At 39.9% G+C, this 17,311-nt stretch overlaps 2 protein-coding genes and 1 non-coding gene across 5 annotated transcripts; 1 reads left to right on the forward strand and 2 right to left on the reverse strand.

Moving 5' to 3' along the window:
• Positions 1-253: 253 nt before the first annotated feature.
• trnav-cac (transfer RNA valine (anticodon CAC)) lies at positions 254-326 on the reverse strand. The gene has a single exon. It is a non-coding gene; the product is annotated as a tRNA-Val (tRNA).
• A 615-nt stretch (positions 327-941) lies between these two features.
• Positions 942-10,256, forward strand: katna1 (katanin p60 (ATPase containing) subunit A 1). Of its 3 annotated transcripts, none has more exons than XM_023292633.3 (11): positions 942-1,082; positions 2,905-3,079; positions 3,163-3,302; positions 4,033-4,228; positions 4,435-4,553; positions 5,062-5,167; positions 5,247-5,405; positions 5,908-6,034; positions 6,247-6,381; positions 7,638-7,764; positions 8,124-10,256. In XM_023292633.3, the coding sequence occupies exons 2-11, from the start codon at positions 2,909-2,911 to the stop codon at positions 8,320-8,322; spliced, it is 1,479 nt and encodes a 492-aa protein (XP_023148401.2). In that variant the 5' UTR covers positions 942-1,082; positions 2,905-2,908; the 3' UTR covers positions 8,323-10,256. The 3 variants fall into 3 exon arrangements, with proteins under 3 accessions (XP_023148401.2, XP_023148402.2, XP_035814212.2); XM_023292634.3 differs by having other exon boundaries at positions 2,905-3,070; XM_035958319.2 differs by having other exon boundaries at positions 1,024-1,082; positions 2,908-3,079.
• Positions 9,631-17,296, reverse strand: ginm1 (glycoprotein integral membrane 1). The gene is made up of 8 exons (XM_023292636.3): positions 17,146-17,296; positions 16,900-16,971; positions 16,711-16,810; positions 15,092-15,246; positions 14,177-14,336; positions 13,847-14,076; positions 12,390-12,553; positions 9,631-12,295 (listed from the first exon to the last, which is right to left on the reverse strand). The coding sequence occupies exons 1-8, from the start codon at positions 17,233-17,235 to the stop codon at positions 12,190-12,192; spliced, it is 1,077 nt and encodes a 358-aa protein (XP_023148404.1). The 5' UTR covers positions 17,236-17,296; the 3' UTR covers positions 9,631-12,189.
• Positions 17,297-17,311: the final 15 nt, after the last annotated feature.

Here is a 17,311-nt window from a genome sequence, read left to right on the forward strand (position 1 = left end):
ACGAAACATTGTTTTCGCGTAGTCGTCGTTAGTATAATGGACAGTATCTCCGTCTGTCACGCGGAAGACCGGGGTTCGATTCCCCAATGGAGAGTGTTGCGTTTTTTTCAACCAGCTACTGTGCGTTTGCCAAGAGCGATGAAAACAAAGCGCCATTGCCTTTTTACTAGTTTTAATGGTCACCTGTGTTCACTCCCTGATGGTGGGAGGAGTTCGATATCATTATTCAGCATTATTATGAAACAAACAAACATGTTTCCGCCCGGTTTCGAACCGGGGACCTTTCGCGTGTGAGGCGAACGTGATAACCACTACACTATGGAAACCATGTCAAACAGCTTTTCTGGCCATGGATTCGTGACGGGCACATTATCCCACCGTTTTTTTGTATCAAGTATTAGGGTAGTATTTGTCATTACTGTGATTTGGGATCACTCACCATGCTCAATAAGTGTTTAAACAAATTATTTTGATAATGTGGTCATTTTAACGCCGTCTGTACCCGTGCCCAAAGGGTAGGAGTCAGTTTCTGTAGTGTAGTGGTCATCATGTTCGCTTAACCTGTGAAAAGTCTTTGGTTCAAAACAAGGTGGAAACACACTGGTTTCTTCCTTTTTTCTCTGAGTGACAACCTCAGAGTATTCTGTGGGTGAGTTTGTCACTGTAGACCTCAGGGATGATGGCGTTGAATGCCGCGCTGAAGTCCACAAAATGGACCCCTCTGCATATTTGCCGCTGAGTCCAGGTGTTGCAGGATGTAATGCAGTCAACAAGGCACTGCATTACTAACCTGTTTGGCTAATGGGTGATGTGCTAGCCTCTAGCACGGTAGCTGCCATGTCCTTCAGGTGGGCCAACACCAGTTTCTCCGAGGACTTCACAACCACAGACGTCCGCGTTGCCGACCAGCAGTCATTTTTAGAAAACTAAAACTGGCCTTCAGGGTGTGGGGTCCAGGGCCACCCGGGGCCTCCCTCGACTCCGCCTCTGACAGCTGCTCCATATCTCAGCCTCTTTCAACTGCTACAGCGGAACTCGTCACCACCGCTGCTGCCAGGACTCTGCGTGTGTTCATCTGAAAAGTTGAGTATAAACCTTATACATACTCGTTTAAAGTGATAACCCTCACTCGTATCAACTCACATCGAGTTACCGAAACAGCCGTGTTCGTCGAGTTTTTTTCAGACAGATATTTTATCCTGTTCCTGTATCAGAAACGGAGAGAAACCAGCCACCCCGGCTGGAAATTCAAAGCGACAGATGCGTTGCAACGTAAACACTTTAACGTGTAACTTACACTAACGTTAAAAGGTTTCGTTCCCTGACATCCACCTTATGAGGGAAAACAGGAAAAATAACCTAATATTTTGTATATGTCGACTTTTGTGTCGCATTTTTACACTTAACAGTTGGCTGTCAGCTGGGCGGGGCTCCGTCTAATCTTTGGAGAAAGACGTTAAACTGTGAACAGCCACCCTGGTAACTCTTACAATTCACTGAATGTGTAAACAGGTATTAAACTGTGCATAGTTCTTGTCAGTATAAGATGAAGGTTTCGTGAAACCCTATTGAAAATGACAATGACCGGTATTAGTGCCGGGGACAACAGTAGTGTTTAATAATAATTTAAAACAAAAACAACAAAGAGAAGCAGCTCTTTATACTTGAACGTATCTGCAGGAGGATTTTGTAGGTCGCTTGGCGTTTGTTTCATCATAAGCCTTCTTTTATTAGAAGAAAAATGTAGGAACATGTTGGATATACTGTCTGACATTATGGTGGGGGGAAAAAGAAATAAAACAACCGCTTATTGCAGCATATTCTGATAAGTGATTTGTGTTATAAACTGGTGGCCTGCTAACTAAACGAGAGTAACTGGTGACCACGATGACAGCACTGTCTGGCATAGATCTGCAGCTACTGACCCACATCATGAGGTCAGCATTGGTGCTATTATAGATCCAGTGTATCTGAACATTGCAGTAATAGAGAAACTAAAAAAAAAAAAAAATGCATGTCGATCACTCAGAAAACTATAGCAACATAACTATGAGGGGTTATTATTATAATCTTGTCTCCTGTTCATACTGGCTTCAAAGAGGTCACTCCCTATGAAGCATGCACACAAACACCTGTGGACGTGTGGTTTTTTTCATTTATACTACTTTCCCAGCTGCTTCCCATACCTCTGCAGTAAATTGATTTCTACATAAGTGCCTGCACACTACTAACTTTGCAGCATGGGGCCAAAGCTTGGGCTGCACATGAACGTGGACGTCTTTCTAGGAAGAATTTCTTATTGTGGTTTGCTGTCTCAAATTCCCATTAAATGTCTTCCTCTGTGTCAGGACTTGACAAGGCCTGGAGATGGTCTTTTCTTCTTTCATCACGTTGTTGTGCTGAAACACAATGTTACAGAAACAATATAATCTTCCTCAGAGTTGCAGATTTTTAAACATGTCGATTGTAAAATGCCAGGAAACAGGTTATTGGTTATTTCAATTCATTCATTGCTTAATTAAGTTTCTTTGAACCCTTTTACCACTTAGGGTACATTGACTTAGGGTAATTGACTATTTAGTGTAAAAGAGTCTCCCTGGACCTTCATTTATAGCCTGGTTCTGGTGGAAATGTAGGTAGTTCCTCCTAAGGTTCTTAGTTCCCAGAGAACGTTCCTGCAAAAAAGTTATGGAGGACAAAAAGCCAGCCAGCTCACATTTGATCTGTGTTGGCATTATGATATATTATTTTGTCATTTCAGACTTTTCACAATAATTCTTGCTGTGCTGTCTTTATTAACAACCCGACACCTGCTGTGGCAACAAAAATAAATGTTTGTTTGTAATTTGGTAACTTTAGGTGTATTGTATTCTGGTTGTGTACTAACTTGTTGTGTTTCTGCAGCAGCATGAGTCTGCAAGAGATCACAGAGAATGTGAAGCTGGCCCGTGAATACGCCCTGCTGGGAAACTACAGCTCGGCCTGTGTTCTCTATCGGGGGGTGCTTGAGCAAATCCAGAAATATGTGTCTGCTGTGCGAGACAGCAGTTTACAGCAGAGATGGCAGCAAGTAAATATGGTATATATAAAATATCAGATCATATTTGGAAGGAATCCTGCCTCGTCTGATATGTGTATTTGTATTTTGTTTTTCTTTCTCAGGTGTGGCAAGAAATTAGTGAAGAGAATCAACAGGTTCAGGACATAATGTCAACTCTGGACAACTTCCAGCTGGACACATCATCTGTTAAACCCAGTAACTATGATGATTTCGAAAAAAGGCCCGTGCACGTGGAACAAAGGTATTGCATTTGCTTATTTACATGCATTGATCTTCAACTCCCCATTCATTGCTTCAGTAATTTTCTTCAATTGGTTATTTTTTCTTTAAATTCTGATGCTTTCTGAACACCAAAGCTCTCGGTCTCTTTTCACTTGTGCCGTTCACAGGTTCGTGGCTGGTGTTGTATGAACTTTTTGTCTAAACACAATAGCCCTGATGTAGTCATATGATTGAGATTAGTAAACTTGAGTCCCTGATGTGAGCTTGTTTTGTTCCTGCTCTGCTCAACTGAAAGGTGGTCTGTAAACCTCATACTGCCGCTTTGTTATTTCTTCGCCTTTTGTCTCTATTTATAACTCTGGTTGCATCAATACACTTGTTTAGCATTTCTACGTACAATATAAATGTTTCATACAATGTGCATGAGATTAGTAGAACTTCAAACAATTTATTTGATAAACACAAATATGTCTCTACTCTAAGAAGTTGTTTATCTGCTAAGTTATTATTTACTGACAGCGCCATTGTAAATATGGTAAAGTTGGATTTTTGAAACTGCTGGTGTCAGATTTTGCTTAAGTTGTTCTCTTATTCCAGTCCAAATATAATTGAATCAACTTGCTAGTGCTTAAATAGAACAGCTAAGCAGCTGTCATGTGTAATATAATTGTTTCAGTGGTAAAAACACATGACTCGGTAGGGCTCATGGTTGTTGTTAATGGCACCATCTCGCTCTCTATCTTTTACAGACATTCTCCTTGTCCTGTCAGACGTTCTTCTAACCTCTATAAAGAGAGTAAACCTGCCAACAACCGGCTGAGCGGAGCTGGGAGGGCTCAGCAGAGGCATGCGCCTCGGGGGGCCAACGGGGACAGAAGCAAACCTTCGAAAGGCAAAGAAAAGAAGGAGACAAAGGAGGCTGCTGGCAAAGCAAAGGATGACAAGGTGAACAACACTTTGGTGGTTTGAGCTCGAAATGACACTCTACTTTCTCCTTTATTCAGAGGCAACTATTTGCATTGTTCATCAAACAGTATCCACATGCTGCATTTACTGACTGCCCAGCCTGTCATTCCAGTTTTTCTGTCTGAGGGAAACATAAGTTACATTCTAAGAACTGGGAAGAGTAATAATTTGTTGTCTGCTTTCAGAACAAAAAAACGGATGTCCAGGAGAATGAAGTGAAAAAGTTTGATGGGACGGGATATGATAAAGACCTTGTGGAAGCTCTGGAGAGAGATATTATATCTCAGAATCCAAATGTGAAATGGTAGGTGAACTGTTTGGATAATGTACATGTTTGCTATCAGTTTACTGCTGCTTCCAGTGTTTTTTTGTATTGAGCGGAGCTAGAGAGTAAAATAGACACATGGAAGATGGTGGGTTGTGCCTTACGAGCTTTTTTTCAGAAGAGAAGTTTTCTAAAATGAACTGAAGCTGTATCGAAGGAGAGATTGAGACCATAAACTCATAATGAAAATGTTAAATCATGGGAGAAGCAGGGTCAATTTCTCATAGACCTCCATAAAATTGAAATTCTTTTTGCAACCAGAGCAGCCGCCTCCTGCTGGCCCTTAGAAAGATTGTCAGTTTAGGTCACTTCTGGATTGATGTAACTTATCAGACCTGAAGTTTATGGGCTTTTATATGCAGTCTGCTTTTAGAAATGGAAACTTGAAGCTGCAGACATCTTAGCAAGATTTATAGTTCCTCTATGGTTCATCAGACTGTCCTCCTGAGAACTGTTCAATGTAATCCCCATCTTAACTGTTCCCTAGGGATGATATTGCAGACTTAGAAGATGCAAAAAAACTCCTAAAAGAAGCGGTCGTGTTGCCGATGTGGATGCCAGCATTTTTCAAAGGCATACGAAGACCATGGAAGGTACTGATTTAAAGAGAACTTTGTATTATTGCTTCTTCTGCATGCATTGCTGTTACATAAAAGTCATTCTCCACTTTAGGGGGTGCTTATGGTGGGACCTCCAGGAACGGGGAAAACACTTTTGGCCAAAGCAGTTGCTACAGAATGCAGAACCACATTCTTCAACGTGTCCTCGTCTACGCTCACGTCCAAGTACAGAGGAGAGTCTGAGAAGCTAGTTCGCCTACTTTTTGAAATGGTAAGCTCAACCAATTTAGGTTGTCAGTTTTTAGGGTTCTTCTATGTTCTGGGCCTCATGGCTGCTCTTGTTATCATTCAGATTCCAGTGCAACAACATCAGTTAAAGATCCTTTACTGTTTTACATTACATTGTATTCTCTTTCATTTTTTGTATTTTTGGAGCCCTCTAGTGGTCAAAATCTAACTGAATTAATGCACCTTTAATTTTGAAAGATAAATTGGCAGCCACACTTGGTACACAGTTAATTATAAAATGCAGTACTCTTACTGCTTTCATTCAAACTTCTTTTCTAACCATGAAATTATTTGATCAGTGGGTTTATGTAATATTCTTGTATGTAAATGTTGGGGTTTTTTTGGTATTAAATCATTACATTCAATAAAATACTTGATTGAAATCTAACTAGCTATACTGGAAGATTTATCTAGACTCAATACCACTCCCAGTTTTTAAATCCAGTATTTTCTTGGAGTCAGTCATTGCATGTGTCATTGTACAGGCACGTTTTTACGCTCCCACTACGATCTTCATTGATGAAATTGACTCCATGTGCAGCCGCAGAGGGACATCGGAGGAGCATGAGGCCAGCAGGAGAGTCAAAGCAGAGCTACTGGTGCAAATGGATGGTAAAACACCAACTATATGTTCAGTTTTTTTTTATTAAGACTAAAACCTAAAATGTTTGTGTTCTGCTAAACTATTTATATAAATGGAAAAACTGCTGACGCAAGCTTAATATTTTTTCCCTCACTTTTCTAGATGCACTGTACAGTTGGAACAGCAGAAACCTCTTGTTTGAAGCTTTTGCTTTCTGAGACTTTTTGTGGATTTTGTGTAGGTGTCGGTGGAGCATCGGAGAATGACGACCCGTCAAAGATGGTGATGGTGCTAGCTGCCACCAACTTCCCCTGGGACATTGACGAGGCTCTGAGAAGACGGCTGGAGAAGAGAATTTACATTCCTCTGCCTTCAAGTACAGTCATTTTGTCTTTGCTCAAAACTGTAGGCAATGAAGTGTGATTAATTGAAAAAGAAAGTCACTGAAGACTCTAACCAGACGTGTATAATTGTTAAACATCAAGAAACTTGAGGACAATGGTTCTGGCACAAACACTTTATTCTGTCTATGTTAATGGCCACTGTGCTAACTAGAAAACAGTCATACTAGATTAACCTACTAGGGAGGTCCTGTGGTAAATCTGTTTGGCCCCGACATTCCTCACATTCTATACCGTCACCTTCAAGTACAGTGCACACAGCAGACTATACATACAATATCTGAATTAGTTTTGTGCTCCAGTACACAACCTGGACACCTGTATTGGAATGCTGCCTAATCCAATGTCTTTAACCATTGATTTTCTGATCTAGCTTTGACTATCTGCCCACACAGACTCACAATCCTGTACCCTTTTTCTAGATAATACACACTTCAAGTATGTTAAAGTTATTAAAATCAACCGAGTGCTTGTGCTTAACAACTGAATAGCTCTGCAGTGCATTAAGAAGATGATTTATGTTACGCAGGTGGTAACAAACTTTGATGACTTGCTCAAGCAGGGCACTGTCTGAAATGACTGTCGAGAAGGTAGGGATTACTGTGGCTCCACAAGTTTCAAAACACAATTAAAACCTGTATTCTTTTTAGGCAGGTTAGAAAATATATTGTAAATTAGCTTTAGTACCTGGTTCCAGGGTGGATCCTCTTACTACTATTGTGACCTGAAAAAGTATCACTGGATGATGGTCAGTTTTGGGGGTTTAGAAGCAGAGAGCATTTTGGGAGCTTAGTGAGCAGTGGGGCACCATGACAGAGACTTCTATGACGCATAATGTCCACTGGTCAGAGATAGTGTAGTTTTATGAAAAATGGACTTTGACTGTGGCTTAGATCCAGTAATTCAGCCATACATGTTTGAACCAGAAACCATTCTAAAGAATAATTAATAAAGAAAGCAAGGCCATGTAAGTTGACAGGATTTGTTCCTTATGTTTATGTATGAAACTTGTGAAGTCTAAATCCATGTGTTTGAGATTGTCATTGGTACACTAAAGTTACCATAGTTTTGACTGTGTTTTAGGGCCCCAAGCAGTAGTCCGTGTGCCTGGTTGGTAGCCTTGACTGGGGCCCTTTACATGTCCCCTGACTGGGGGTACATGTTGGAGCTACTACCGGCTGTGGCCAGAGTTTCCTGCCTTCTCTTCCAACCGTTGCTTCTGTGTTTACAGCTAAGGGGAGAGTAGAGCTGCTCAGGATCAATCTGAAGGAGCTGGAGCTGGCCAACAACGTGGACTTGGACAAGATCGCCGAGCAGATGGAGGGTTACTCAGGAGCCGATATCACTAACGTTTGCAGGTGAGGCTACCCTTGAAAATATAATTTGCTAGCTTCTTTGGCATACATGTCATAGCCACAGTAGATGGAAACAATACAACCATACTCCTCATCCACTGACTGTAGTTTCATTAAACTGCCATGCTATAGACTTGTTTGAAGTCAAGTTTTGGCAGGTTGGACATTCACATATTTCTTCTGTTTATGGTTTTTAACTTCATTACTTTAAGGTTTCTTGCAGAAAATTGATGTAATTTAAAGCTAATGCATTTTAATTGAAAGTCTGGGTTACTGGAAGAACTCATGTGATTAAAAGACTCCATTACGATCTCAGCTCTTTCTAAATCTCTCTAATAAACTGTTGTTGTGCGATGATGCAGGGACGCCTCTCTGATGGCCATGAGGCGAAGAATCGAGGGCCTCACGCCAGAGGAGATCCGCAACATTTCGCGGGATGAGATGCACATGCCAACCACCATGGAGGACTTTGAGACGGCTCTGAGGAAAGTGTCCAAATCTGTTTCTGCAGCAGACCTGGAGAAGTACGAAAAGTGGATCGAAGAGTTCGGGTCCTGCTGAAAAGAGCTACAACCCAACTTACCTGTGCCTGACCGTGTAAGTAGTGAGTCAATCCAGGTACACTGTAAGTTCTGGCAAAACCATGTGTTTCAGGCTGAGACTGTGTATTCTCCTGAATCAGGCAGGTGATTTAGATGAAGGTAGGTTATCACAGTGGGTAAATAAGTGCACTTAAAAACAGCACCTCTTCTATTTGTACACTATGTCAATGTTATGCAATTTTTAAATCTGACAAGGTCTAAAGAGTCAACTTGAGGAAGGTATGGGTGATGGTTGCTGTCATTTCATTTGCAAAATATTTTTTATGGTCATGCAATCAAATGTGTTCCACATAAGGACAAAACAAATGGAGCTGTGAGAAAAGTTAACAAAACCGAGGCTACAAATCTCCAGCAAGACAATGACAAGTTAATTTCCAGACATGTTTTACTTCCACTTTACCCAAGTGTCATAATATTATGTTTGTACTGTTTTATTTGTCAGTGAGATGCTTGAGAGCAAATCAGATGTTATTCCTGTTGGATTTTCCCTTGTTTTTCTTGCACTTGATCATACTTGGAACCACATGGTTCTGTGACATTTTTGGAGATGTAAATTATTATAAACATAACACTAACCAGATATTTCTATGAATAAAGTTACGTTTATAAACATTAACACAGTCTAACACGTAAGTTCATTAATGCCTGCTGGAAAATGTAAAAAAATTTAGTCACAGGACAGTTGAAGGACGAGAAACACAATCGGCCAAAGCTGAGAGCAACTGAGTCTATGTTTGTCCATTTAGTGCTCCCAGGTGCATTTTCAAACTCTGACTTGTAGATTGACCATTTAATATTTATTTATCAATAAATTTACTGATAATCTACTCCCATGTTGACACAAGCAAAAGCCCAGATAATAATGGATTTTTCAGGCTGAAATACAGATCCGATACCTAAATTTCAATTATTTAATATTGATATAATTGGAGTTATTTTTTCAACAATAGCATCTCTTACATTTGGTTTCAATGGATAGATTATTTCGGACTATAAACAGAATCTAAAGACTGTTCCTTCATTACCTCAAACAAACCTTTGGTTTTATTAATTGTGCCTACCAGCTGACTTACACAACACAGTACCCATATATGACATGTGATAAGCTAATACTCTGCAGATTTATTACTGCTTTAACTTTCATTTAAAGCTCCTCTGTTCATTTGTCTGTCTCAACAAGACCTTGTCCAAAATGAAATCAAATGTGAGCTTTAAGACTTTTATGTAATGTCGGATCAAACAATATCCCACAAGCACAACTGTCAGATGGGGTGGTCTATAGGAAAGCATTTAATCAGCATGATTTGACTCAAATACACAGTCCAGCTGTAATTCATACAATTTTTGCACACAGATGTCAAAAAGGTAACACATGGATCAAACACCGTTTAAACAAAGAGCAAATTAAAACATATTTCTGTTGTTTATTACCTCATGCCTGATACATTGTTTGCCTTGCAGGCTAAATTTAGTGTTATCTACAGCACTCTGTTGTACAGAGCTGAACAATTAGGAATCTGAGGCTGCTTTGAGTCATCATGCAGTTTCCTAGTTTTCATGTATAAGTTGCTGATAGAGCAGCAAACCGCATTCACTAGCTAGACAACACATGCACCTTTTTGCTAACGCAGTACATCATGCATTCTGCAGTTTTAACTGAGCCCGGAAGATAAAATCATGACTTCAGCTGCTCTGAGGTGCACAAGCTGATGCTTTTAGGGTGTCTTAGAAAAAGCTTGACAAGTAATGAAATAACACACGCGCACACACGCGCACACACACACACACACACACACACACACACACACACACACACACACACACACACACACACACACACACACACACACACACACACACACACACACACACACACACACACACACACACACACACACACACACACACACACACAAACACACACACAAAATAAACACGCCGATGCTGAATTTAGGATGAATCAAACCCATGTTTTTGACTGATGACCGGTCCAGCTGTTTGGTCCCTCAGAACCAGCCCAGTAAAACATCTGGAGTGATACTAAGGAGGTTTCTTGTCTGAGCCATTGTTGCCTACAAATCCTGCTGCGATTAACCACGCCCATGCAGGTTTCACCCCCAAATTCAACTCTGTAAGTACAGATTCTCTCTTTTAACAATCAGTCTTGTACTGTATTATACATCAGTTCAGTCAGAGCAGTAGTTTGCCTTATATGTTTAGAGTGCATAGACATTCTGAAAGACATCATTTACATTCTCCAATATTAGTAACAGGAAGCCGCACACAAAACTGATTAAAGGAAAATACAATATGATTCCCCATTCAGTGACAGAATCCCCAAAATAGTCACAGAGGCACCGTGAAGAAAGACAATCAACATATTAACCTTCAAAAGTGTGCAGGGAGGTGCTTTTTAGTCGGATTCTAAACTGACTCAAAACATGCCGACATGGTGATCTGCATAGCTTTGCCTTCTTTTTGATTAAACATTATTTAATCAGATCTACCGGCAACAGCAGATTCAAATACAATGGTTTTAAGCAATTATCTTGTCTTCACTTAAAGGACGACAATATGCCTGCCTCAGATTAAATAAATATACTGATTAAGTGCATTTTCTTCATTTTTTTTCCAGCTGTGGGGGTGCAATTTTGGAGGAAAAAGTAGTATGAAAAAAAGTGACCTGTACAGTAATGCTACACAAAGTGTTTTCAGGGGACGTAAATTCTAAATAATTGGATGCAGTTCCTAAAACACTCAGTTTGTTCATATTCATTGTTTCAACCCACAGAACACACTGTGCATCAGCTTTTTCCTCAAGTTTGTGTCTGTTCTTACCTGTGCTGCTACCTTTTGGTAAAAAAAGAAAATTTTGACAAAACAATCTCACCAGATGATCTATTTTCTAGCAGTTCTGAAGCTTCTCGTCTTCAATTGTTATTGAATCACTATGTTTTTTTTCTTTGAGGATTCCTTGTGAAAAGTTGACTTAAAGGGATAGCTTGGCATTTTAGGAAATATGCTGGTTGCCTGGCAATGTCATTGTAAGACAAACTTCTTGAAAGTTCCTCCACCCAACCCAAAAAATAGCCCATAAAAACACAAGTTGTCTTATTTAGTCTTGCTGTTTTTTTAAATAAAATTAACAGGAGACAACATACCGCAGCTGTTTCATCCTGTTTCCAGTCTTCATGCTAAGCTAAGCCAAACCAGCTTCTGGAGCTTCACATGATAGTGGCGTCAATGTTTTTGACGAATCTGTAGCATAATTCACACAATACCAAACTACTCCCTTTAAAAGCTGAGCTTCAAATCTTTGGTGCACATCACTTGAGGGGTTTGGAAGCAGAGAGATCTAACCCACTTTCTGTAGCCTTTGGGAAAAATGGGCTCAAAATTTTGTGTTCTCAAGAATGGTCTAACATTTGAAGTGCCACTGTAACGCTATATTTGGGCAGTGGGTTAGACCACTTTGCCACTGAAATCTAGACCATAAAATATATAGTGCCTCAATATAAGTGACATTTTATAAACTATCTGACCAAATACAACAGCAAAAACGTTTTCAAACAATGAGTTAAGTGTACAGAATCAAGTAACAGACCATCAGCTTTCCAACACACCAACCTGAAAGACTGGAATTTGATCTAAAGACATAATACAGGCTCTTTAAACTAGCTCCTGTTTTATGGCTAATGTGTTTAAAGAGTAAACTGAAGTGTAAAGCAATAGTGGTTCACAGATCTGAATATAAGCTTGAAACAAAGCAGTAGGTTAAAGGACAAATAAGAACAAACCGAAGGGAGCTGACCAAGTCGATCCTCATTCAAGGCTTCTTCTCTTCTTCCTCTGCTTCTATTTCAATGTTCTCCAGCAGGTTGTGCTTCTCGTCCTCTGGCATTAGAGTGACGGGGTTTAGGTGAAAAATGTGCCTGTGAAGCAGAAAATGAAAAGTTAGGCATTTTGGAGACAACCAGAGATATTCCAGCTGACTATTTGTTAAGAAAGCCCATGCGACAAACTCACTTGTGTTCACAAATTGGGAAGAACATGTCCAAGATCCTGACGATGACGGCTGATCCGACGACACCGATCACCACCACCCACATGACCAGGAAGAAGAGAGGCAGTGACTCAGAGCAGAAGCGCCGCAGACGAACCCTCGCTTGCTCTACCCACTGACACATGGCCTGAGGAGATAACGGACATGGAGATGTGAGTATTTCCTGCTTCCTCTCTAGATGTTACAGAAAGGTTTCCAAGCAACAGAGGAAGCTGTGTGCACACTTGAAGGGTTAGAAAACAAACCAGAATGGGGAGATCAAACATCAACTGCAAACAGCAGAGTTTCAGTTTTGTTATCTCCCTTGGTGTTGTGCTAATATTATGTAATTGGTGCTAGCATTATCACTTGTAGTAACTGTCATGTCTAAGATAGGGCAGACATGCTTTCTCATTAGGAATCTTTGGATTTGTTGGGTTTCCCAAGTGTACTTTTCGAGGGTCTTAACCTTAATTTATTCAATTCAATTGAATTTTATTTATATAGCGCAAATTCACAACATATGGCATCTCACAACACTTAACATAGTCGGGTACAGACCTTTCGAATTATAAACTGAGAACAGAAAACCCAACAATCCAGAGCTGCCTTTGGATTCCCTATGAGCGACGGTGGGAAGGAACGAAACAAACCCTAGAATAGGGAGGGAGGGAGGGAGGGAGGGAGGGAGGGAGGGGGAAAAAAAACTCGACTGGTTGGGGTGAGAGTGCAGATGAGAGTGATGGGGATAGCAGGATAGCATTTAGAATTTATAAACTAAATCAGTCAAGTAATTTGTCAGTGTGTATAACATTGTAGGATCTTGACTGTAACTTTTAATAAAATCAAGTGAACTTAGTAGGGCACAAGTCATCTCTAAAAATTTATTTTACTGGCTTTCAACAATTTATGATGTTTTTAAACACAAAAATACCCATATATGTATATATAATACATGTCTCCCTGTTGAGTTTGTAAATGGCAAATCAGTAAAGCAATATTGTATTGTTACTATATTATTTCTTTTAACAATACTTGTTATGTATCCCAGAATTTCTTAAAGCATGTTTAATTTTGTGAAAGTCAAATTCAAACTTAGCGGTGCAAAAGTAAGCTATAAAAGATGCAATAAAGGCATATCTAAACATGTGGTTTACGACAAAGAATATGACTATCATAGTAGTCAATGTTGAGGACAAATGGATGTTCACTAAAATTCAATCATGGAAATCATATCTGTGCAGCCCCAAATATACGTGGACTTTGCTTCTGACTGACACCAAACAGCGTATTTTCTCAGGGATCCAGAAACTGTGTCTTCCTCCTACATAAACTACACCAACTAGTGGCAATTTTTCTATTGAAACGGCAACATACATCTGAGGCAGTGTGAACTATCTGCCATCAACTCAATCTCTAGTAGCTGCAGACTTTTACTTACAGAGTAGGATGATATGAATTCCTTGGGTGGAGATTCCATCTGATTCTGATCCGACTGGTTCGGGTCTCGGTCATCAAATTCATCATCGTATCGGACATCATAAAGCAGGTCGGGGTCCATACGCAGGGGAGTCTCTGGAAGCTTTCCCGGCGCTGCAGTCTCCTCCTGGGTGGTCTCTGTGTGCTTCAGGGGATACTGGCTGGTGGTCTGAGACATCAGCTGTTCTTCATCTGGTATAAAAAGTGCAGAGGAAATACGAAAAGAATACACACTAAAGCTGACTGCTAGAGTTTCTGCATAATAACATTTAGGACACTGAAAGAAATAAACCTTTTCTAGAATTCGGTGGATCTGTAACAACAACGTCGTTTTCCCTGGGAACCCTGAAGATCTCGCTGTGTCCGATGGGGTAGATGTTGGTAAACTGAGCCAGCTTCTGAAAGTCTGGGCTCATCAGGATTTTCACCTCACACATGTCAGGCTGCTGGACCTAAAAGAGAAAAAGTCAAATTCAACAGAGGAAAATGCAAATTCTTTCCAAAATTTATGCAAAACTTCAGAATAATTAAGTGAAACTACACACTGATGGGTAACACATCTCAGTGGCACTTGATAGTCCAGCTACTTTGTACAGTTTTTTTTTTTTTTTTTGCATATTGGCAAAGTCCAGCCACACATGCACGACAGGAAGAGGAATGACAATTTTGTTTTTCAGAATTTGACACCCTGAAGCTTGATTGCTTCCCTCAGAACAGGCTGTTTGTCTGAATCCATGTTGTTGAAACTCAGTGTTAAGCTGGAGAATTAAGGCGGAAATGCTCAGCCATGGCATTGCCTGCTTAGTTCCCTAATGATGCATCTTCCAGCATATAAAAAAACATATGGACATGTTAACAAGACAAAGAAAAATCAGTTTTTAGGTAGAGAGGCCCTTTACATTGTATTTGCACTTACTGGATGCATTTATCTTTTTTATTTAAGAGTTTTTATGTGACTGAGTGGGATTTCAAGTTTTGAGATATCCCACAATTAATGAGGTTGTCTTGGTACATTCTTTATGCTTACATTTTCAGCATTTTTTCCTGGAAAAAAACAAAACAAAACAAAAACAGATGAGCTTAAGCTTAACATAAAAATACAATTTTGCATTTTCGCATGAATCACATCTTTGGAATACAGTCAGTAATGCTTTGACACACAGGCTCCATGTGAGATCTGAAAGATTAGGAAAAAAGGTGTGTTTACCTCTTTGCCTTCCATTTCTATTACTTCACTGAACACTTGAAGAGCCACCACTTCCTCTGAGTCACTGTACAGTCTGTTCTGGCTCACCATCACCCGGGTGACAGTCGACACCGAGTCCCCCGATTCAAACTCGCTGCTTCCATTGATGCTGTCCACTGGAAAAAGACAATTCATTGCATTTATAAGCTTATCTCATTTAACCAACAGTTTACATTTAGGTATCATACACTATTAGTCAATTTAATGAACTTCATCAATACAAATTCGGATCATGATTTAAAAGTTCAAGTCATTTATGGACAACATTTATCGCCTGAAGTCATAGAACTAGAGACATAATTTTAAAAATACAAGGAAAAGAGACACAAAAAACCCTCAAGGGAAAAACATACACTGAGAGTTAATGGTATTTAATTAATTTACTGTTGTTGTTAGTCTATTAGTTCTTCTTAATGAAACAATTTAGAGCTACACAATGTATCATTTCAGCATCAACACTGTGTTGAGCAAATGTATCGTCACATCACAGAAAGTGCAACGTAAACCAAAGGACAAGCAAAGTCTGTTCATTCAAACAGACTTCTCACACCCTGATTTAAGGTGTCTTGGATGAACAGTCTGGTTTTTTGTTGTTTTTTTTTTTTTTTTTTTTTACTTCATTTGCAAGAACAGGAGAGCAACACTGAAAAGGAAGCTGTGGTTGCAAATAGAAACACAACATCAGTGATGTGGAAATACTTTGGCTACAGAAAGCACGACGTTGACCAAAAAGAGGTCCTTTGCTGGCAGTGTTTTGCCATTGTTGTCACTACACGGGGCAGCACAACTAATTTGTAATAGAGCTCTATTACATGGGTGCAAAGTCTGATCTGAGGGACATCCAGAGCAAGAAAAAAGTTTTGGATGCCTATACCAGAGTTCTGCTGTTTTTTTGTTTGGTTTTATTTTTGATGTAAATGCCCTCTTCTGGAAAACCCCCCAAACCATTCTTTCCAAATAGTTCTGTTGACATCTGGTGACAATTCCTGTCTTTTTCAAACTGCAGAAACTCAAAATAAAAAGCTCTCACTAAATCTGTAAATGTTGTGACTCAGTGTGATCAACTATTGATTGTCAAGAACAGACTCCTACTAAAACATTTCTCTAAATGACATGCAACTTGTCCAGCAGCTAGTTTTAGAGCTGATATTTGTTGTATGGTGTTTTAGGTGCATCTCTCTGGGCAGCACTTGTCTAATGGTTTCCACTGCATTCAGTCTTTATGCTGAACTGGGCTAATCACATCCTGTCTCCAGCTCTACACTTGGCACACATGAGATTGATAATGATCTCCTTATTCCGCTCCACTTAACTGCTAATTGTGTGCAGGGTGAATTGGCAAGATGTTAACAGGCATTAAAGACATAGATGTCCAAACACGTCGCCCCAGAAATATACGAGTTGTGAGGGGATTATTCATTCATTCACTCAACCTTTATTTAAACTATATCTAATAAAATGTGGAGATATGGAGGCCTCATTAACAATGTATCCAAGCAGTAATATAAAAGATGTTGTCATACAAATAAAAAAGCAATAACAATATCAAAAGGCAAAGCTGGGAATAAATAAAAACTCACAGAGAAGTGCTTGACAGTTGAACCTGGTGACTCCTGACAGCTCTACGGGGATGTCATTGACAAACACCTGTTCTTCGCCCACCGATATATTTAAATTTATCTGAAAGAAAACATAACGTTAAGTTGTCTCTCGTATTTCATCTTAAAAAGACCTGCGTTTAGCTGAGTGACTTGGTTTTCGTTGTATACCTGCAAATTGTTAGAATCCTGAAGTTGTGTATCCGCCAGCGTCCCTGCTGTCACGTTAATCAGGATGTTTTCCTACAAGGATCAATAAGTGAGAGTAAAATAGAAAACACAAAGAGGCGTGAGGTGTAACACCATAATGTCTGCCTGTTAGTGTGTTCTTAAAGCTGAGCGATCGGGAAGCTAAAGCTACGCTAACATCACCATCATCACATTAGCTCAGTATTTACCGCCGCTTTTAGCTCTTACCGTATTTAGTTGCCTGGTCGACGACTCTGTGTGTGTTACAGAGGCGAAAATAAGAAATATAACACAAACTGTAGGCCATGTCGTTTCCATTTTGACTTCACCTACCAGCAGCAGAGGTGCTACAACAAAAACATTGAGCAAGACATGTGAACTGCGCAGGCGCGGG

This window comes from Amphiprion ocellaris, chromosome 12 (genome assembly GCF_022539595.1).
Source record: "Amphiprion ocellaris isolate individual 3 ecotype Okinawa chromosome 12, ASM2253959v1, whole genome shotgun sequence".
NCBI lineage: Eukaryota > Metazoa > Chordata > Actinopteri > Pomacentridae > Amphiprion > Amphiprion ocellaris.